Source organism: Ambystoma mexicanum, chromosome 2q (assembly GCF_040938575.1).
Source record: "Ambystoma mexicanum isolate Mex_15411 chromosome 2q, UKY_AmexF1_1, whole genome shotgun sequence".
Taxonomy (NCBI): domain Eukaryota; kingdom Metazoa; phylum Chordata; class Amphibia; order Caudata; family Ambystomatidae; genus Ambystoma; species Ambystoma mexicanum.
In genome coordinates this window covers 1435638014-1435654630 of record NC_090924.1, presented here as the reverse complement: position 1 = coordinate 1435654630, position 16617 = coordinate 1435638014, and the positions used below count along the sequence as shown (strand labels likewise).

Sequence of the window (16617 nt, the reverse complement as noted above, 5' to 3'; positions counted from 1 at the left end):
CAACACTCTGAGGTCCTCTTTCCCAATGTAATCGGTATCCGTCAGGGGAAAGTTCTCAGGGTCCTCAATGTGTTGATAAAACTTACCAATTATTGGATCCCCTTTTTGAGCCGTAATCAAATCAGCATCTGGGGTCTCCTTACTCCATTGTGCAGTTGAGAATTCATTGTGAGCATTTGTCTGGGACCTAGTGATATCAGTGACCTGGATTATCGCCAACAGGGACTCTATCTCAAGTAGATCCCCTTGGATGGCTCCGGTTTTGGCCAGCTGATCAGCTAAGTCATTTCCAGTTTTGTCTGGTCCCTCTACTTTGGAATGACCCTTGATCTTTTTTCAGTAGATGTTCATCCCATTCGAGGTGACCAGATCATCAATATTTTGAATTCATTTTCCATGTTTCAAGGGTTTGTTGTTAGCACATAGCATGCCTCTGGTTTTCCATTTAACCAGGTGCTCCACGAACCTGTTCCATACATAATACGAATCAGTGATTATGACCAGTTCGTGGAGTTGATGTTGGACAGCAGTGAGGATGGCTTGATGCACAGCCATCAACTCTGCCACTTGACTACTTCGGGGACCAATCATGTACCTAGCAGAGGGTTCTGGGGTCTCATTCACCCATGCATTCCCTACACCGGCCACAAGTTCTTTTTCCCCGTTGTTGTCAACATGGTAAGAGCATCCATCCACATAGACAGTGGCCATTCCCTCACACTTGTCTTCTTCAAAGACTTTGTGGGGGAATTGAGGTATGCCTCCATGTTGTCCTTGATTTTTAGACTCTCGTCCTCGAGACAGTTTTCTCTGGCGCAATTATGCAAGTCAGCCAGACCTTGCGCGAGGGGACTCTTCTTGTTTTGGCCATATCTGATCTCCACCGGAAAGCCTTGCATTGATAGAATCCAAGAAGTAATTCGGGAATTACTTACATTTCCGGTCCGGATTCTGTCACTTTGGAGATATTGCAGAGGCTGGTGTGGAGTCTCCACTATGATGTGTTCCCCCTGGATAAACGGGCGGTAATTCTTCAATGCCCACACCGCTGCCAGGAGTGCCTCCTCACAATCGTTGAATTTTTCCTCCACAGAGGATAAAGTTTTACTCGCATAGGAGATTAATTTATTGACCTTGTCATGCTTTTGATATAATACTGCAGTCAAGCATGTATTTGAGAACCCTGTCTACAAGAAGAACTCCTTGTTTTTGACAGGGTAAGCTAGGCAAGGCGCTTGTGAGAGGCTTCTTTTGAGTTGTCTTACTGCCTCGGCTTGTTCTGGACCCCACTCCCATTTGCCCCCCCTTCAAAAGATGAATCTGGGGTCTTGTGATCTCTGCGTAGCCCTCAATGAACTTTCTACTGTGATTAGTCAGTCCAAGGAGGCTCTTTAGTTCCCACAGAGTTGTGGGGTCTTTCAATTTCTGGAGTGCTTCCACTTTCTTTTCCTGGGGACAGAGACCCTGAGGAGTAATCTCATGCCCCAAGAAATTGACACGGGTTCTACACCACTGTGATTTCTGAAAGGAAAGTTTAGCTCCAGCCGCCCTCAACTGTGTCAGAACATAACGGATCTCTGCTATGTGTTCCTCCACAGTTGAGCTTTTGATGAGGACATCATCTACATAAGCCAGGTTACCCCTCGCACCCAGGTCGGGCATGGCCTTATGTAGGAAAATGTTGAATTAATTGCCGGAGTTGAGGTCTCTGAAGGGAGTCCGGGTCCATGTGTACTGCTGGCCCCTAAAAGGTAAGAGCCGGTTTGTATTGGTCCTCCCTACTGACAGGCACGGTCCAGTATCCATTGGTCAGGTCTATTGCTGTGAATACCTGTGACCCCTGGATCTGGGCCAGCCCTTGGTCAATGTAGGGAAGAGGCCATCGGGAAGTATGGACCCGTTTGTTGAGCTCCCTAAGGTCGGCGCAGAGTTTCCACTGGCCATTTGGTTTCAATATCCCCAGCACCGGATTATTGAAGGTGCTGTGGACAGGACGGATTATTCCCTGGGACTCAAAGTTCTTAATTATTTCAGTAAGGGACTCCATTGATGCAAGAGGCAAGCGATATCGCTTCACAAACACTGGAGTCATGCTAGGGTCCGTGGGAATTGTTGTTGTGTGGATGTCGGTGCGACCACAGTCATATGAGTCCACCGCAAAGAGATCTTGAAAATTCAAGAAGACTTGTTTCAAACTTTGCCTTTGCTCCAGAGTCTCACAGGCATCGGCTAGATTGACTCTCTCTTCAACCATCTGCCTGAAGCCCGGAAAGACTTCTGGTTTTGCTATCTCAGGGGCCTCCTCCAGCTGGGTGGAGAAGTCCCTGGTTAGAGCGCTGATTTGGACTGGTGGTTTCGGGTGGGGAAGGCATTCCTCATGGACCTGGAAAATCACCTCATCCCTCCTGAAGTCACAAGTCACATCCTCCTTACCATAAGGGCAGGAAGTGTACACCAGGAAGTTCCCCCCATGCCGGGTAAAGATCCTGTCTGGTGTTGTGTTGTCATCACTGTCACTGTCAAAATAGTCCTTGGGGATTGGTCCTAACAGTTCATTGCCTAAATCTATGGAAAAATGTTGGTCATCAACCGCCATTCCAATAATGGTGCCTGCGGCTAGAGTAATACTCTTTAAGTCGCTGTTATCCACCTCTATTGGAATTGTGTCATGTTCTACATTAACTAGTGGTGTTGGTTTTACCCCCAACCCTTGCTGTTGTAGAGAAGCATTTAGATGAATATAGGCATCAGGGTTTTTCAATTTCTGTCCTCTTTTAACTTTCATTTCCAGGGAAAATTCTGGGGTCCTTTCTGGGATGGTAAAATTGTAGAAAAGAGATAGAGTCAATGGCTATCCTTATCATTAACACTCTGGTAGTTTTCTTTAGGAAGCATTGGAGCTAAAATAGCATGTATCAGTTAGCTCTTACAAGGAACACAAGGGAGTAGATTATTTATAGACATAAAAATGCAATTTATTAGTTTCACAAAAAATATTTAAAACAACGACATATGCCATCCTAGGCACAACAAAGAACATTACATACAAATCACAAATGATTATGCACATAGGTGGGTTAGTACAACTGAGGTGACTGTAGTTTCATGTATTGCTACTATTGAGGCAATACGAAAACATTGTCGACACACACAAATCAGGTGTTTCTAGTACGGTGGGTGGATGGAGCGACCAGCAGTTGAAGGAATGGAAACCTGCTGGGTGTTGCACCGAACTGTCTTCAGGACTAAGGAATCTTGGAGTACTGTGGTGCTTGAAGAGTGCCAGACACCTAAGGTAGTCGTAGCGTCATGGCTAAACGTTGTTAGGTTGCCAGTTGTAGAATGTATCACTGGATGAGAATGAAGTCCGTGGATTGGGCTGGTGGTCTCTGGTGTAGCCGAAATGGGAAATGACAAGGGTAGCCACTGACTCTATCTCTTTTCTACAATGTTGCCCCAACCCCCTGGAGTCAGGCCCCATTCAAAAATCGGGACCAAGCTTTGAAGTTTATTAGGTCCAAACTAATGGCAAAGCGATTGAGAATGTCACTGCCTAAGTAAAAGGCGGCATTGACGTCTCGCACGACCCAACAATTATGGACTATGCTCTTGTTGCCGATGGAGATTTTGAGCATACACCTGCTTGGCAGGAGATGTTTGGAATTGGGTGTTTCCAGATCCATTTCCCATTTGTCTATCAGTTTGAATGTGGGAATGTCTGGATCTTTTGGGAGTTGGCGGAACATGGCTTCGCTGATGAAGCTCTTACCGTTGTCCACCCACACTCGGGCGAGAACGGAGTCCTTCCCTTCATTTAACTGAATTAGGATGAACAACTGCTCTCCAATTTGCTGAGTATCAGCCAGGCTTTGAGCTGATTTCTTATCTTTCTGGACTATAGGAGTGGGAATGTCTGATTGAAGATTGGTAAAGAACTTCAGAATGTTTCCTTCCAGTGTGAAATGCCACCTTAAACTGGAAGGAAGGTTGATTTTCATAAATAGAGAGGACCCCCACCATCACCAGTTTGTTGTCCTACTGCTATTACTGTCACGTCTGGGATTTGGTTGTTCTGGAAGTGAAATTCAACTTGGTCAGATTTTTGTTCAACCATGTGGCAGGTTCTGTTTAAACTAACATGGTTGACACTCTGTTTTAATTTTATTGGTCGGCTAGTCTGGGTCCAGAGGACCTTGTTTACGCAATATATAAGGGGTGACGACCTTCGCAGGAGGTCATTCCCTAGTAAACAAGGGGTGCCCTCTGGAGTCACAACTCTGACCGGGTGCTTCACCTTGTGTCACCCAATTTTAATGTCCAAATCCGCAGTCCGCTCATTGGGAATTTCCTTCCCGTCAAAGTTCTAAAGTTGTCCAGGAAGAAGGGTGAGAGGAATTTGATAATTCTCCCCCCTTCCTGAATTCAGTTGATTAATTATATTTGTACCGGGGCATACAATCTTCCCTCCTTCTCCGCAAGGGGGCACACATTTTTGGACAACAGGTGGGTTAGTTTTCTAGTTTTGGACACTGATAAGGAGGTGATTTGGGCCGCATTCTGTGGGGAGTCTTGGGAATCTGCAAAGAAAAGGTGACCACTGGATATGGGAGAAGTTTTGGGTTCCCCTGGTTCTTGGCCGCGCCACCCCACCCTTTTTGAAGGCAGTCACCGGGATGGGTTTGAACCAGGGGATGTTCAGGCTGTTGGTTCTGTGGTAGGATGATGGGCGGCACTAGCTCAGTCCCACCTCTCCCCAGTCTGGATTTGAATCCTTTGGGACCCATTTTTCTTTGGGAGGAGTTCCCCCATCTCTGAAGGAGAAGATCATTTTCCCAGGATCCTCTGAGGATCCCTCTCCTTCAAATTGGAAGATCTGTACCTCCTCCACAAAATGGGTCTGTTTGGGTTCTTTGTTTCTCCTACCCTCCCTGCTCCTGTTCTAGATGGTAAAATCTCCAGTCGCCCCTACAATAATGGAGATGGTAGAGCCCCCACTCAGTCCTGGGCTACTCCAGGTGATAAAGGCCCCAGCCACACCTACATTGCTGGAGATGGTGGGTTCCACACTAACCCCTGGGCTGTTCTATATGATAGTAGGGCCAGCCACCCTTACATGGCTGGAGATGGTGGAGCTCTATTTCTGCCCATTGGTTGCTGTAAATGGTTGGAGAACCAACCTCCACTATCTTGCTGGAAATGGCAGAGCCCACTCCTGCCTCCTAGGATGCTGTAGACGGTAAAAGCACTATTCACTCCTACATTGTTGGAGATGGTAGCGCCCCCACTGACCCCTTAGGTGACTGTAGACAGTAGAAGCTCTAATTCACCCTTCCATTGCTTGAGATGGTAGAGTCCCCACTCACCCCAAGGGAGCTGTAGAAGATAGAGGCCTCCCAGTCAGCCCCCCCTTACAGAGGATCGTAGTGCCCCCACTCACCATTGTGTTGATTTAGATGTCATAAGCCCCCAGTAACTCCTACTTTGCTGAAGATAGTACAGCACCCCCTGGGCTGCTGTAGATGGTGGAAGCCTCCATCCCCTGTTCATAGATGGAGATGATAGAGCCCCCACTTACCCCATATTCTGCTCTAGATGGTAGAACTCCACTCACCCCTGGACGGCTGTACAGCATAGAGATCCCAGCTACCCCTCTTTTGCTTTAGCTGGGGGAGCCTCTGCCCATCTCCGAGGCGGCTTTAGATGGTAGAAGCCCCAGACGCCCCTACATTGCTGGAGATGGCAGAGCCCCTGCTCACCCCCTAGGATCCTGATGGTAGAAGCCCCAGCCACCCCTTCATTGCTGGAGATGGCAGGGCCACTGCCACCCCTCCATTGCTGAAGATGGCAGGGCCCCTGCTCACCCCCCCCCCCAGGCACCTGTAGATGGTGGAAGCTGCTACCCCTCATTGCTGGAGATGGCAGAGCCCCTGCTCACCCCCTTGGCTCCTGTAGATGGATGAAGCCCCAGGCACCCCTCATTGCTGGAGATGACAGAACCCCTGCTCACCCACTAGGCTCCTGTAGAGGGTGGAAGCCGTCACCCCTCATTGCTGGAGATGGTAGAGTCCCTGCTCACCCCCTAGGCTCCTGATGGTAGAAGCCCCAGCCACCCCTCACTGCTGGAGATGGCATAGCCCCTGCTCACCCCCTAGGCTGCTGAAGATGGTTGAAGCCCAAGTCACCCCTCCAATATTAGAGATGGCAGAGCCCCTGCTCACCCCTAGGTTCCTGATGGTAGAAGCCCCAGCCACCCCTCCATTGCTGGTGATGGAAGAGCCCCTGTTCACCCCCTAGACTCCTGATGGTAGAAGCCCCAACCACCCCTCCATTGCTGGAGACGGAAGAGCCCCCGTTCACCCCCTAGACTCCTGTAGATGGTAGAAGGCCCCAGCCACCCCTCACTGCTGGAGATGGCAGGGCCCCTGCTCACCCCCTAGGCTCCTGTAGAGGGTGGAAGCAGTCACCCCTCATTGCTGGAGATGGTAGAGTCTCTGCTCACCCCCTAGGCTCCTGTAGATGGTAGAAGACCCAGCCACCCTCACTGCTGGAGATGGCATAGCCCCTGCTCACCCCCTAGGCACCTGTAGATGGTAGAAGCCGCCACCCCTCCATTGCTGGAGATGGTAGAGCCGTAGCTCACCATCCAGGCGGCCACCCTCAGCCCCACCCCCAGTTGTTTACTCTGGGAAGCTCCTTGCACTGCACACCGAGCAGGACTGGCTCCCCCCCCCCCTCCTTCCCGCTAGATCTTCCTCCTCAGCCCGCCCCCCTCCCCCGCCCTCGCTTTCAAGGCTGCCCGCACCCCCCGTGACCGCTTTATCTCTGGACCTTCATCCCTGCTCTCGGAGGGGGAGGAGGGGCTGGGGGCACCGCAGTCCTACACCCCCGGCTGCATCCTGCCAGCTGCCTTCCTCTTCCTCTCTCTGCCTCCTCCACAGACATCCCCAGGAGCGGGCTCCCAGGTGCGGGGGAGACACCGGGAGGTACACGGACGGACCCCCACACCTGCAGAGCCTTCTCCTCTCCCACAGGCCCTCCCCTCACCCCCACGGACCCTAACACCACTGAGCGCCCCCACCATGACGCTTAAGACCACCAAGAAGGAGCCGGTATCCGCAGCCCTGGAGAACGTGGGCACCATGAGGACTGTGCTCTCCGACCTGTACCTGGAGCACCTCTTGCAGAGCAAGGGCAGGCCTGAGGTGAGGGGGCGCCCGGGGGCACGGGAGGGGGCCTGTACCTGGAGCACCTCCTGCAGAGCAACGGCAGGCCTGAGGTGAGGCGGCGCCAGGGGGCACGGGAGGGGGCCTGTACCTGGAGCACCTCCTGCAGAGCTAGGGCAGGCATGAGGTGAGGGGGCGCCCGGGGGCACGGGAGGGGGCCTGTACCTGGAGCACCTCCTGCAGAGCAAGGGCAGGCCTGAGGTGAGGGGCCGCCGGGGGGCACGGGAGGGGGCCTGTACCTGGAGCACCTACTGCAGAGCTAGGGCAGGCCTGAGGTGAGGGGGCGCCCGGGGGCACGGGAGGGGGCCTGTACCTGGAGCACTTCCTGCTGAGCTAGGGCAGGCCTGAGGTGAGGGGGCGCCCGGGGGCAAGGGAGGGGGCCTGTACCTGGAGCACCTCCTGCAGAGCAAGGGCAGGCCTGAGGTGAGGGGGCGCCCGGGGGCACGGGAGGGAGCCTGTACCTGGAGCACCAGAGCAAGGGCAGGCCTGAGGTGAGAGGGTACCTGGGCTCCAGTGTAGTAGGCACTGGGGAGGGTTCGACATGCACCTTAAGCACTTTCTGTAGAACAAGAAACGGTGAGGGGGCATGGGCTTGTGGGTCGAGGGCACGGGTGGCTATAAATAAGGGGGCACGCTGATCATGGGGGCAGATGACACGAGAGGGAAGCCCGACCCCTTCCGGAACTGCAGGGTAAGGGGTGGCATGAGGTGTGGTGACAGAGAAGTGGGGGCTTCTAACCTGTACCTGGCATACCTTCAGCAGAACAAGATGTGGCCGGGGGGAGGTTTGGGGGGGTGGGGTGGCAGACCGTATTCACGGCTTTCACGGGTAGCAGGGGGCACTATAAGGCACGGGTGGTCAAATCGGGAGGATAGCTCATAGCAACGTGCTCGCCTTGGAAGCAAGACGACACAGAGCAACGCAGGTTCGATCCCCGGGTCCGCGCTTAGAAACCTCTGGGTATTAAGCGCGTTATAAATAACCTATCACATCATATATCATATCATGGGAGAGAGGGCACCGGAGAAAGAGGGGCGCATGATTAAGCAGGGACTGCCAGGGCAGTGTCTCGGAGGTGACAGCCAGCACCTGGGTGTGGGGTGCAGTGAGCACAGGGCACATCCGTCTCTGTGCCCTGGCAGGCCTGCGGTGGCGTGCCCACAAGGCTGCCCTGCCAGTGCCTGCGTGCCATGCTGCAGCCGTGAAGGGCTGTAGGAGACTAGGAAGGGTGACCACACACTGGAGGCTGAAACAGGCAGTCACACATTCAAAGTGTGAGGGTATGCAATAACATGTGTTATGGACCAGGGTGAAGAGGAAACGGACTTCCTCTCCAGCTGCACTGAATAGGAAGCCACCACGAGGCCCTCCTTTAGAGGCCTGGCAACAGAGCGTGGAGTTCCCGAAACGATGAAATAAAGACGGGAACCCTACTGGGTGAGGACACCCCAAAGATCAGAGGCCTACACCCAAAACCTGTGTAACTAAATAGACCACATACGACAAATCAATATAGCTCTATGATAAGAAAGACGTATAGAATGCATAATCCTGGTTAAAGTCATGCCAGTATAGCATTCGTGTCTTGCAGAGGGGCATGGGGCAGTGCCAGTCTGGTAAAGGAATCAGTTGGGCGGGAATTGTAACACAGTGGAAAAAGCAGCCGGCCACAAGATAAGACCCCACCCCCAAAGAGTAAACAGATACCCCCACACTATATAGACCATACACAGCCAACCTCTGTAGACACATGATAAGGAGTGTGTCTAATGTGTGTGCATAACGCATCTTTGGAAATACGTGTGTAGTGTTATCGTGTGGTGTGGGGCAGGCAGCACAGTTGTGCGTCCAGAGTGGGGGCGTGGGGAGCGCTGTGCTTTGACGGCCCTATGGGAGGACGTGCTGTTTTCCTTTTTGTGTTGTTGTGACCTTTGCCTCGAGTGACCTTTCATCCTGTGCCCTTTGCCTCGCAAGGAAGCCAAAGAGTAAACAGCTGTGGCAGAGCTGATGCCATAGCAACTGTAGCCATGCATACCCCCTTCCCCACCCCCCAGTATGAGGTAGCAGGAGAGAGGGCACCTGGGGGCAAGCAGAGACAGGCCCATCTGCCCTGTGAAGAGAGAGACAAAGAAGAGGCGCGGATAATGATAACGATGGGTTATTTATATAGCGCCTTAATCCAACGCGCTTTACAGAGCACATATTTACATACAATATCACCCAACCGAAATTGGTGCATGCAATGAAGAAAAACAACGTGCCTGACACCCCCTGTACATGTGTACAAGAAGCGTGGAACTCGAGTAAAAAAAAGTTACACATCCAGTGCAAACTCCTCAGTTGTGTTGTCTTTAAGGTGACAGTGAAACCTCGAAACGATTGTCGGCCACAGTAGCTATGGGCATCTTTAAATCACTCCCCTTCCTCTGCTCGTTGGCACACATACATCATCACACATGAAGTCTCCAACCGCATCATCAGTTACATAACATACATTTATCATCAACGACATCACTGGTGACATCACATCCGTCATTTGTTTGTTTCTTTGGATACTGTTCAAAGCGCCTCGTCGTGTGGCCTTGCAGGTGCTTCCAGGCGCTTGCCCGCCTTGGGGATGGCGTCGCGGTGGGCGCCTGGCCGCACGTTGAGTGGCTGGCCGCTGTGTTGGGTTGTTTCATCTAGTGTTCGATGGTCTGGACTGTGCAGGCCACATCCAGGATCCTGGGTCACGCAGGCCTGGTGCTGCGGTCACATCCGTGGGATTGGACTTGCACGGTGCCCTGCCATCGTGTATGTGCCATGCGCTTGTTCGTCTTATTGCTGATAGATTTTTATCCATCAGCGGTGATTTTTGGATACCGAGACTTGAGCCTCATTACTCCATCTTCTCGGGTTGAGTGTGTAGTCGTGGGTTTGTATTATTCTTGATCTGTGTCATCTTGTCACAGTAGGGCTGGTTTCACAGGGTCTTCGCAGTGATGGGCCGCGGGTAGCGGTCGAAGGGTTTTGCAGTGGTGGCAGTGAGTCTTCTGATCAGAGGGTTCAGGTTCTGATCCAGTTCTTGGCAGAAGTTCTTACTCAGCTTCGCTAGATGTTTGTCCAACATCTCGATGTCCAGTTCCCTGTGAAGGTCAGCTATCCTTGTGAAGATTGGAGCTCCAGACGATATCCTCAGGGCCTTGTTCTGGACTGTCTGAAGACTCTTCCGGTGTCGCTCATGGCAGGTCATCCATGCTGGCGAGGCATACGTCAGGGTTGGTCTGATGATCGCCTTGTAGACGGTGATCTTTGTCCGGAGGGGCATGGACTTGCTCTTCAGGAGTGGGTACAGCGCTGCCATCTTTCCTGTTGCCTTCTGCTGAGTATTCTCGATGTGGCTTTCCCAGTTGAGTTTGCTGTCCATGCACGTCGTTTTGGGCCTTTTCTACCATGGCGCTGCAGCCAACTGCCGTCTGCGAAGGGCAACCTTTACCCTCATTGGGTGGGGGGGGCACAGGAGCAGGGGCTCTCCTGGCGCTGCTAGGCAACGCCAGGTTTGGGGACGCTGCTCTGGAACTCGGGCTCATTATCCCACGCGTCTCATTAAGTGACAGGTGAGCTACAGCTTATGTTTTGGGAAGGAGCGTGAGTGCCGAACTCTCCTCTGGTGAGGCCCTGTCCCTCAGCAGACGGGGGCGCCCCAGGGCAGTCCCAAACTACACCTATGTGTCATGTGACTAAACCCCTCAATTGCTATATGAATGAAGCTGGTTTCATGACATTGTAATGCAAGTACTTAATAGAATAATTCGAATGTGAAAACACAGTTTCAAACTGTCCATAGGGCACACTGCAGTGTGACCAGCCTCTGGGAGTCTGAGGGCCTACTGACCGCGGGCCCAGTGTTGCAGGTGTTCTGTTCCGACCACCTCACTTGTATTTCGCAAGGGGCAATACTAGACTAACCATATTCATTATTTTCTAATGGGAGGTTGTCGTTCCAAGAAGGAACGTCTGGTACACTCTTATTCTACTTTTCCAAAATACCTCTATGAGAGTGGGAAATGGGACAAATAGCACCAGTGAGGGTTCCTGTATGCTTTGCATTAAATCGCATAGCCTTTCGGGATTAGAACAGTGACCAGAGATCGCTATATTGGATAAACAAGTCCGTTATGAAAGGATTGTATGTGTGAATCTCTAAATTTAAAACAGATGTATGAGCTTGGTGCTCGCATCACTGTTCACTACACTCACCCCAACGTTAAAATGTTTGTAACCATGAACCGTGTGTACTCATTTGGACAGCTTAAGTTTTTAGATGTTAAATGTTAAATGTTAAAAGTATTTATACCGTGCACCGTCATCAACGGAATTGGTCCCCAGGTGCTCTGGCGGATCTGTAAACTATAAGGGGGCTGGAGGGTGGGTTAATAAGGTGAAGAAGGGAGTAGGATAGTGAGAGGAGTGGTGTTCTGTTGGCAGCTTCAACTTAGTATACACCAGGTGCTGAACTTTGGTGCGGGTATCGGATCGGAGTCAGTCCGCGTGCGCTGTTGTTCCGGCTTATGTGTTGTTGCAGTGCTGTGAAGTGCGTGCGGCTTGTTGTGCGAGAGATGGTTGTTTGAGTTTATTGAGTGAGATAAGTATGTAGAGTTTGAGCTTATATTGGTTAGTGGGTTACATGACCTTTACCATGCTAACATTCACAGTTCTGTCTGAGTGTGACGCCTGTTGGCCCTCACAATCCTATCTAGACGCGGCGCAGGCCAGGGTTTAGGACTCCATCCAGGTGTGGTCATGCCAACATTCACACTTTATCTATATGCGGTGCAGGCTAGAGTTTAGCGATCCGTCCAGGTGTGGGCATGCTAACATTCACAACTCCATCCGAACGCCACGCAGGATGGTGTTCTCAACTCTAAGTGTGGCACATGCTAGCATTCACGTTTTTCTAGGCGCGGGCATGTTCTCCTTCAGTCAATCCTATCCAGATGTGACGCAGGCCGTCTATCTAGGTGCGTCTGCCGGTCTGGATATGTTCGTCCGGTACGTACGAGTGGGAGAGTCACTTGAGGGCTTTCGGCTGGGTCTAGGTATGTGGTCAGTCTCTGTAGCCTACCTTTGTGGATATTTTCCACGATGTCTTATGCTCTTTCGAGAGTTTGGTTCTTTTGTTTGAGTGTTTGTCTAATACGAGAGTGGCCGAGGTTGGAGTCATTTTCATCATTGTTTTAATGTCTGGGCATTCTAGTGCGTCTCCGTTGTGGTTACGATTTGAAGAGCCATGTTTTGAGGAGTTTCCTGAATGCTTCCTTTCGAGTATAAAATGGCTGCAACATCAGACACTCAAATGGGGAACAAGGACTCTTTTGCTTCTTGTTTCTGAAGAATTTTAGATGAGGAAGGGCTGGGTCTCAGTGTGAGCATGCCCAACCCCCAATACAGGAACAGGTTTTGGGAATTATATCTATAGACAGGATATAGAAGAGAGACCCAATACAAAATGAACAGAAAGGGTACACAGACCGATTGTACCTTTTATTCAGCCTGGCCAGTAATCAGCTGATGAAGCGTTTTAAACAAAACCAGCTTCTAATGCATGCTAACGGGTCTACAGTTCCTCTGTCACTACATCCTCACTATTACGAAGGCCTCAGGGGTTATTTCTGCAAAAACAACAGGCCCATGCTTTATCTAACAGAGCTGGCATTAGCATCTCTTAGTGCAGGCCTGCAGCTGGTGAAAATCATGCTGTGGCAGTGTATACAGGGCGTTTGGCCCAGTGGATTTGCAATTTAAGGCAACTTCTTTGATTGCTTCATGCATTTAAGTGTGGGCACAGTATGGCATGCTCGTCAGAGCCACCTACACAAAACGCTTCAGTATGCTCTTGTATGGACATTGCACACATCAGACAAAAACAGGCATATGTGCTGTGACACACGGGAGCGCCACATCGACGCCATTAACCAACAGGGCGGTTACTTGTGCAGCGCACAAAACATTGCTGCACACGTATCATAGCATTGATTTGCCACGGTCTATGTGCTGCACAGTGACACAATAAACCCTGCCTTCCTAATCAAGGTGCCAAGTGACATTGCGGTGCCATCTGGTGTGCGCGCTAGGCAGTGGCTTGTTTAGACAATTAAAAGACCTTTGATGCTGAGCGCATGCATTTAGTCCATGTCCCAAAGCAGCCACTTGAATAGTTAAGCAAGAAAATGACAGTTAACCTTCCCAGGGATGCGCCATATGTAAATAAAAAGTAATATACACAAAAAAAGTTTTGGTGTTTGAAATAAAGAGACATCAAAATTAAGAAAATAGATTGATGGTGGGCAATTAATGACTAGAATGAAATCGCAAGACATAACTAGCGAGGGGCCGGCAGCGGTCACACGGCCAGCCTCACTGGTGCTGATGCCGGTAGCATTCTGGATGGTGGGTGCCTGGGCTGAACCCAGGGCACCAGGCTGGACCTGCAGGGCTGTGGTCACACAGCAAAGGGCCTCCAGGCCAGGGCCGCAGGACCGTGTTCACAACGTGTAGGCCTGAAGGCCCACAATGAGGGACTGAGACAGCAGGAGTTCCATAGTTGGAGTCTGCAGCCGTTCTGCTGCACGTGCCTGCAGAGGCTCCTTTTATTAGCTTGGGCCATGACACAGTCATGGCCCATCTTAAAAGGGCAACACACGTGGGAGGGACACATCCAAGGGACACGCCTAGGGCTATAGCCACACACCGCTGCCCATTAACAGCACAGACAGTGTCTGCCGCGATCCATGATCCATTGCAGAAGGCAAATATCAGTGCCGAGAACGGGGCTTTGTGACTGCTTGACGATGAGTGTTATATGTCCCAGCAATCAATTCAAAGGAACAACAGCACCCCAGCACCTGCAGGATAGCTCCACTGGAGTGTTACCCGCAGGACCCAGGTTTAAATCCCCAGTAGGGAAGAAGTTACTAAATACATAAATGAAGGTGTCCACCACAGCCCTCCTGTAATGGTGCGCCGGGTTAAACAAAGTAAGGGAACGTTCACTGATTCCCCAAAAGAGTAAGGGAACGTTGTACCTTTTTAGTTCCTGCCCACTTTGACCTCTAGATTTTGGTGTTTTAAAAAACTGCACACTGTTAGCCAGGGGCGTTGCTAGGGGGGGGCTCAGGGGGCTATAGCCGCTGATCTTTTGGTTGTAGCCCCGGATAGAACTTCAGGAGCTACAGCCAAAAGACCAGCTAGCCCCCAGTCCCAACAGTTCCGACATACGCTTAGCCCCGTGTCTTTTCCGGAGCTAGCAACTCCGCTGCATCTCACGACTCTGCTGTTAGCTGAATCACTTGCGCAGACACATCTCTTTGCAGATAAGACACAGTGAGAGAAGGGCTTTGCCGAAGTTGACACAATCGTAAGTGGTGATGCCGGGATTTGAGCCCAGTCTGCAATTTAGACGCTTGGTTGACCTTATATCTTTTCAGAGTGGTCAGGTAAAAATAAATAATATACACACTTGGCAAATATATATCCTAAATCCTTAGAGAAATCCATTAAGCAAAATGTCATAATCCCCATTCTGAATGGAAGTATACAAGTAACAGAAGACAAAACTAAATATTAGACACTTTAAAAAGGAGGCAAGAGGTTATTTTGTGACTTGGTTAAATTTTCTTGAGAGAAACTAAATCCGGACAAAATAGAAATCATGATCACGCCCAACAACCTGTCAAACCAACATCACATTCCATAAACTAGCGAAATTGGAAATCAACCTACACACAATCACCTTCCCACACAGAACACTTGCCATCATCTCCTCATCATGTCAAGAATAGACTACGCCAACAGCATCTACCTTGGAATGCCAGACTCCGCGAATATAGAACGCAGCGGCAAGACTACTCATCAGACTCACTTAGAAAGAACTCCTCACACCAACACTGAGAACCCTGCACTGGTTAGCAGCCAAAAACCAAATTCTCTTCAAAATGCTCTGCATTACCCACAGGCAATCCACAGCCAAGGAACGGAATTCATACCGAAACAAATCTCCATCCACAGACCGAAGCGAACCCCGAGATCCCGCAATGACATGCGCCTCGAGCCAGAGCAATACTCAAAGATGACATTTGGTGAAACATAATTGCTCATGCATTTCGGCAAAACTGTGGAACTCACTTCCCAAGGAAATACGAACAGAGGAGCACCTGAAATTCATAACACGACTAGACCCCTGGCTTTTTACCTCACCTAGCCAAACAGGAAGTTCTGTCAAAGAAGAACAGTCTTTCACTACACAGCGAGAGACACCACAAACCAAAACAAGCACTGGCAATGGCTGGTGGGCTTTTGTGTTGACTTGAGAAAGGCACTTGCCAGGCACTGCCATACTGGCATTAACTGGCCATTTATGGTACCAAGCCCAAAATGATGCGAGTACCTGGGCAACTAATAGCAGTTCCCGACAAATGCCTTATACTTATAGAAGCCAACATTTTTGGCTTTGCTAATGCTTGTTTTTAACAGGACGTCAGTGAAAAGCACACATAGTGCTTATCAATTGAGGGGCTGGAAGCAGACCGGGTTAAGACACTTTTATTACAACAGTAATGCTTTACCAACTCCAATTAAGTCATTAACTCTCAGAAGACTGCTTTAAAAAAACCACTGGCACGCACTTTGAGTTCAAAGTTTGATGGTAAGGCTTGATTAACACAAGCTGAAAGGGTTCCCATGAGGAGGTGTGTTTGTCAGGGAGGGGCAGAAACTGGGTTGGAATGGCCATAGGGATTGGAATAGTCATGGGCAGGCAATGCGTGGGCACATAACCAAACAACATCTACAGGCTGTGTGTGCCATCTCTCCCTAGCTATACTCTAATGCAATAGTTTGAGCTTATAGGAGAGTCTGCCACCTACTAGCCCAAACTAAACAACCAAAATCTAAGCAGCCCAAACAAAAGAAAGGATATTAACAGCAACCACCATACAAGGATCTGAGCCCAGCCAAACCAAAATAACCCACAACAACTCCCAGAACACTCCCACCACTAACCATATTGCTGTGACTGGCTTGTGGGGGGACCCAGCAGGGAACCAGATTGCTGTGGGCACACAGCCTTGGACTGTTGCAGAGATCACCCTGGTTGCCGTGATCACACGGCCGGACATCAGTTGTCGGGGTCTCCCGGTATCACAGCTAGGCTATGGTCACACAGCGTGACAGTAGCCAGGGGGTTCCCAGGTTACACATACTGATCTGGTGGCACCCAAATCAGTGGTGGTTGCAGTTCCGTGGTCACACAGTGTCAGCAGGGCCGTGATCACATGGCATTAGCCTGCAGGCCTAATAAGTAAGTGCCATTCATGGAGAATGCCGGCGTTCTGGCGCACGGGCTGCCTGAGGCAC

General features: G+C 50.6%; 1 protein-coding gene across 1 annotated transcript in view; it reads left to right on the top strand.

The window, feature by feature from the left end:
- The first annotated feature begins 6679 nt into the window (after positions 1 to 6679).
- The window catches only part of MPP1 (MAGUK p55 scaffold protein 1), a 173320-nt gene continuing 163382 nt past the window's right edge, over positions 6680 to 16617 (top strand). The window contains exon 1 of the mRNA XM_069648977.1: positions 6680 to 7202. Coding sequence (XP_069505078.1) covers positions 7080 to 7202 — 123 coding nt within the window. The 5' untranslated portion in view covers positions 6680 to 7079. The remainder of the gene's footprint in view (positions 7203 to 16617) is intronic.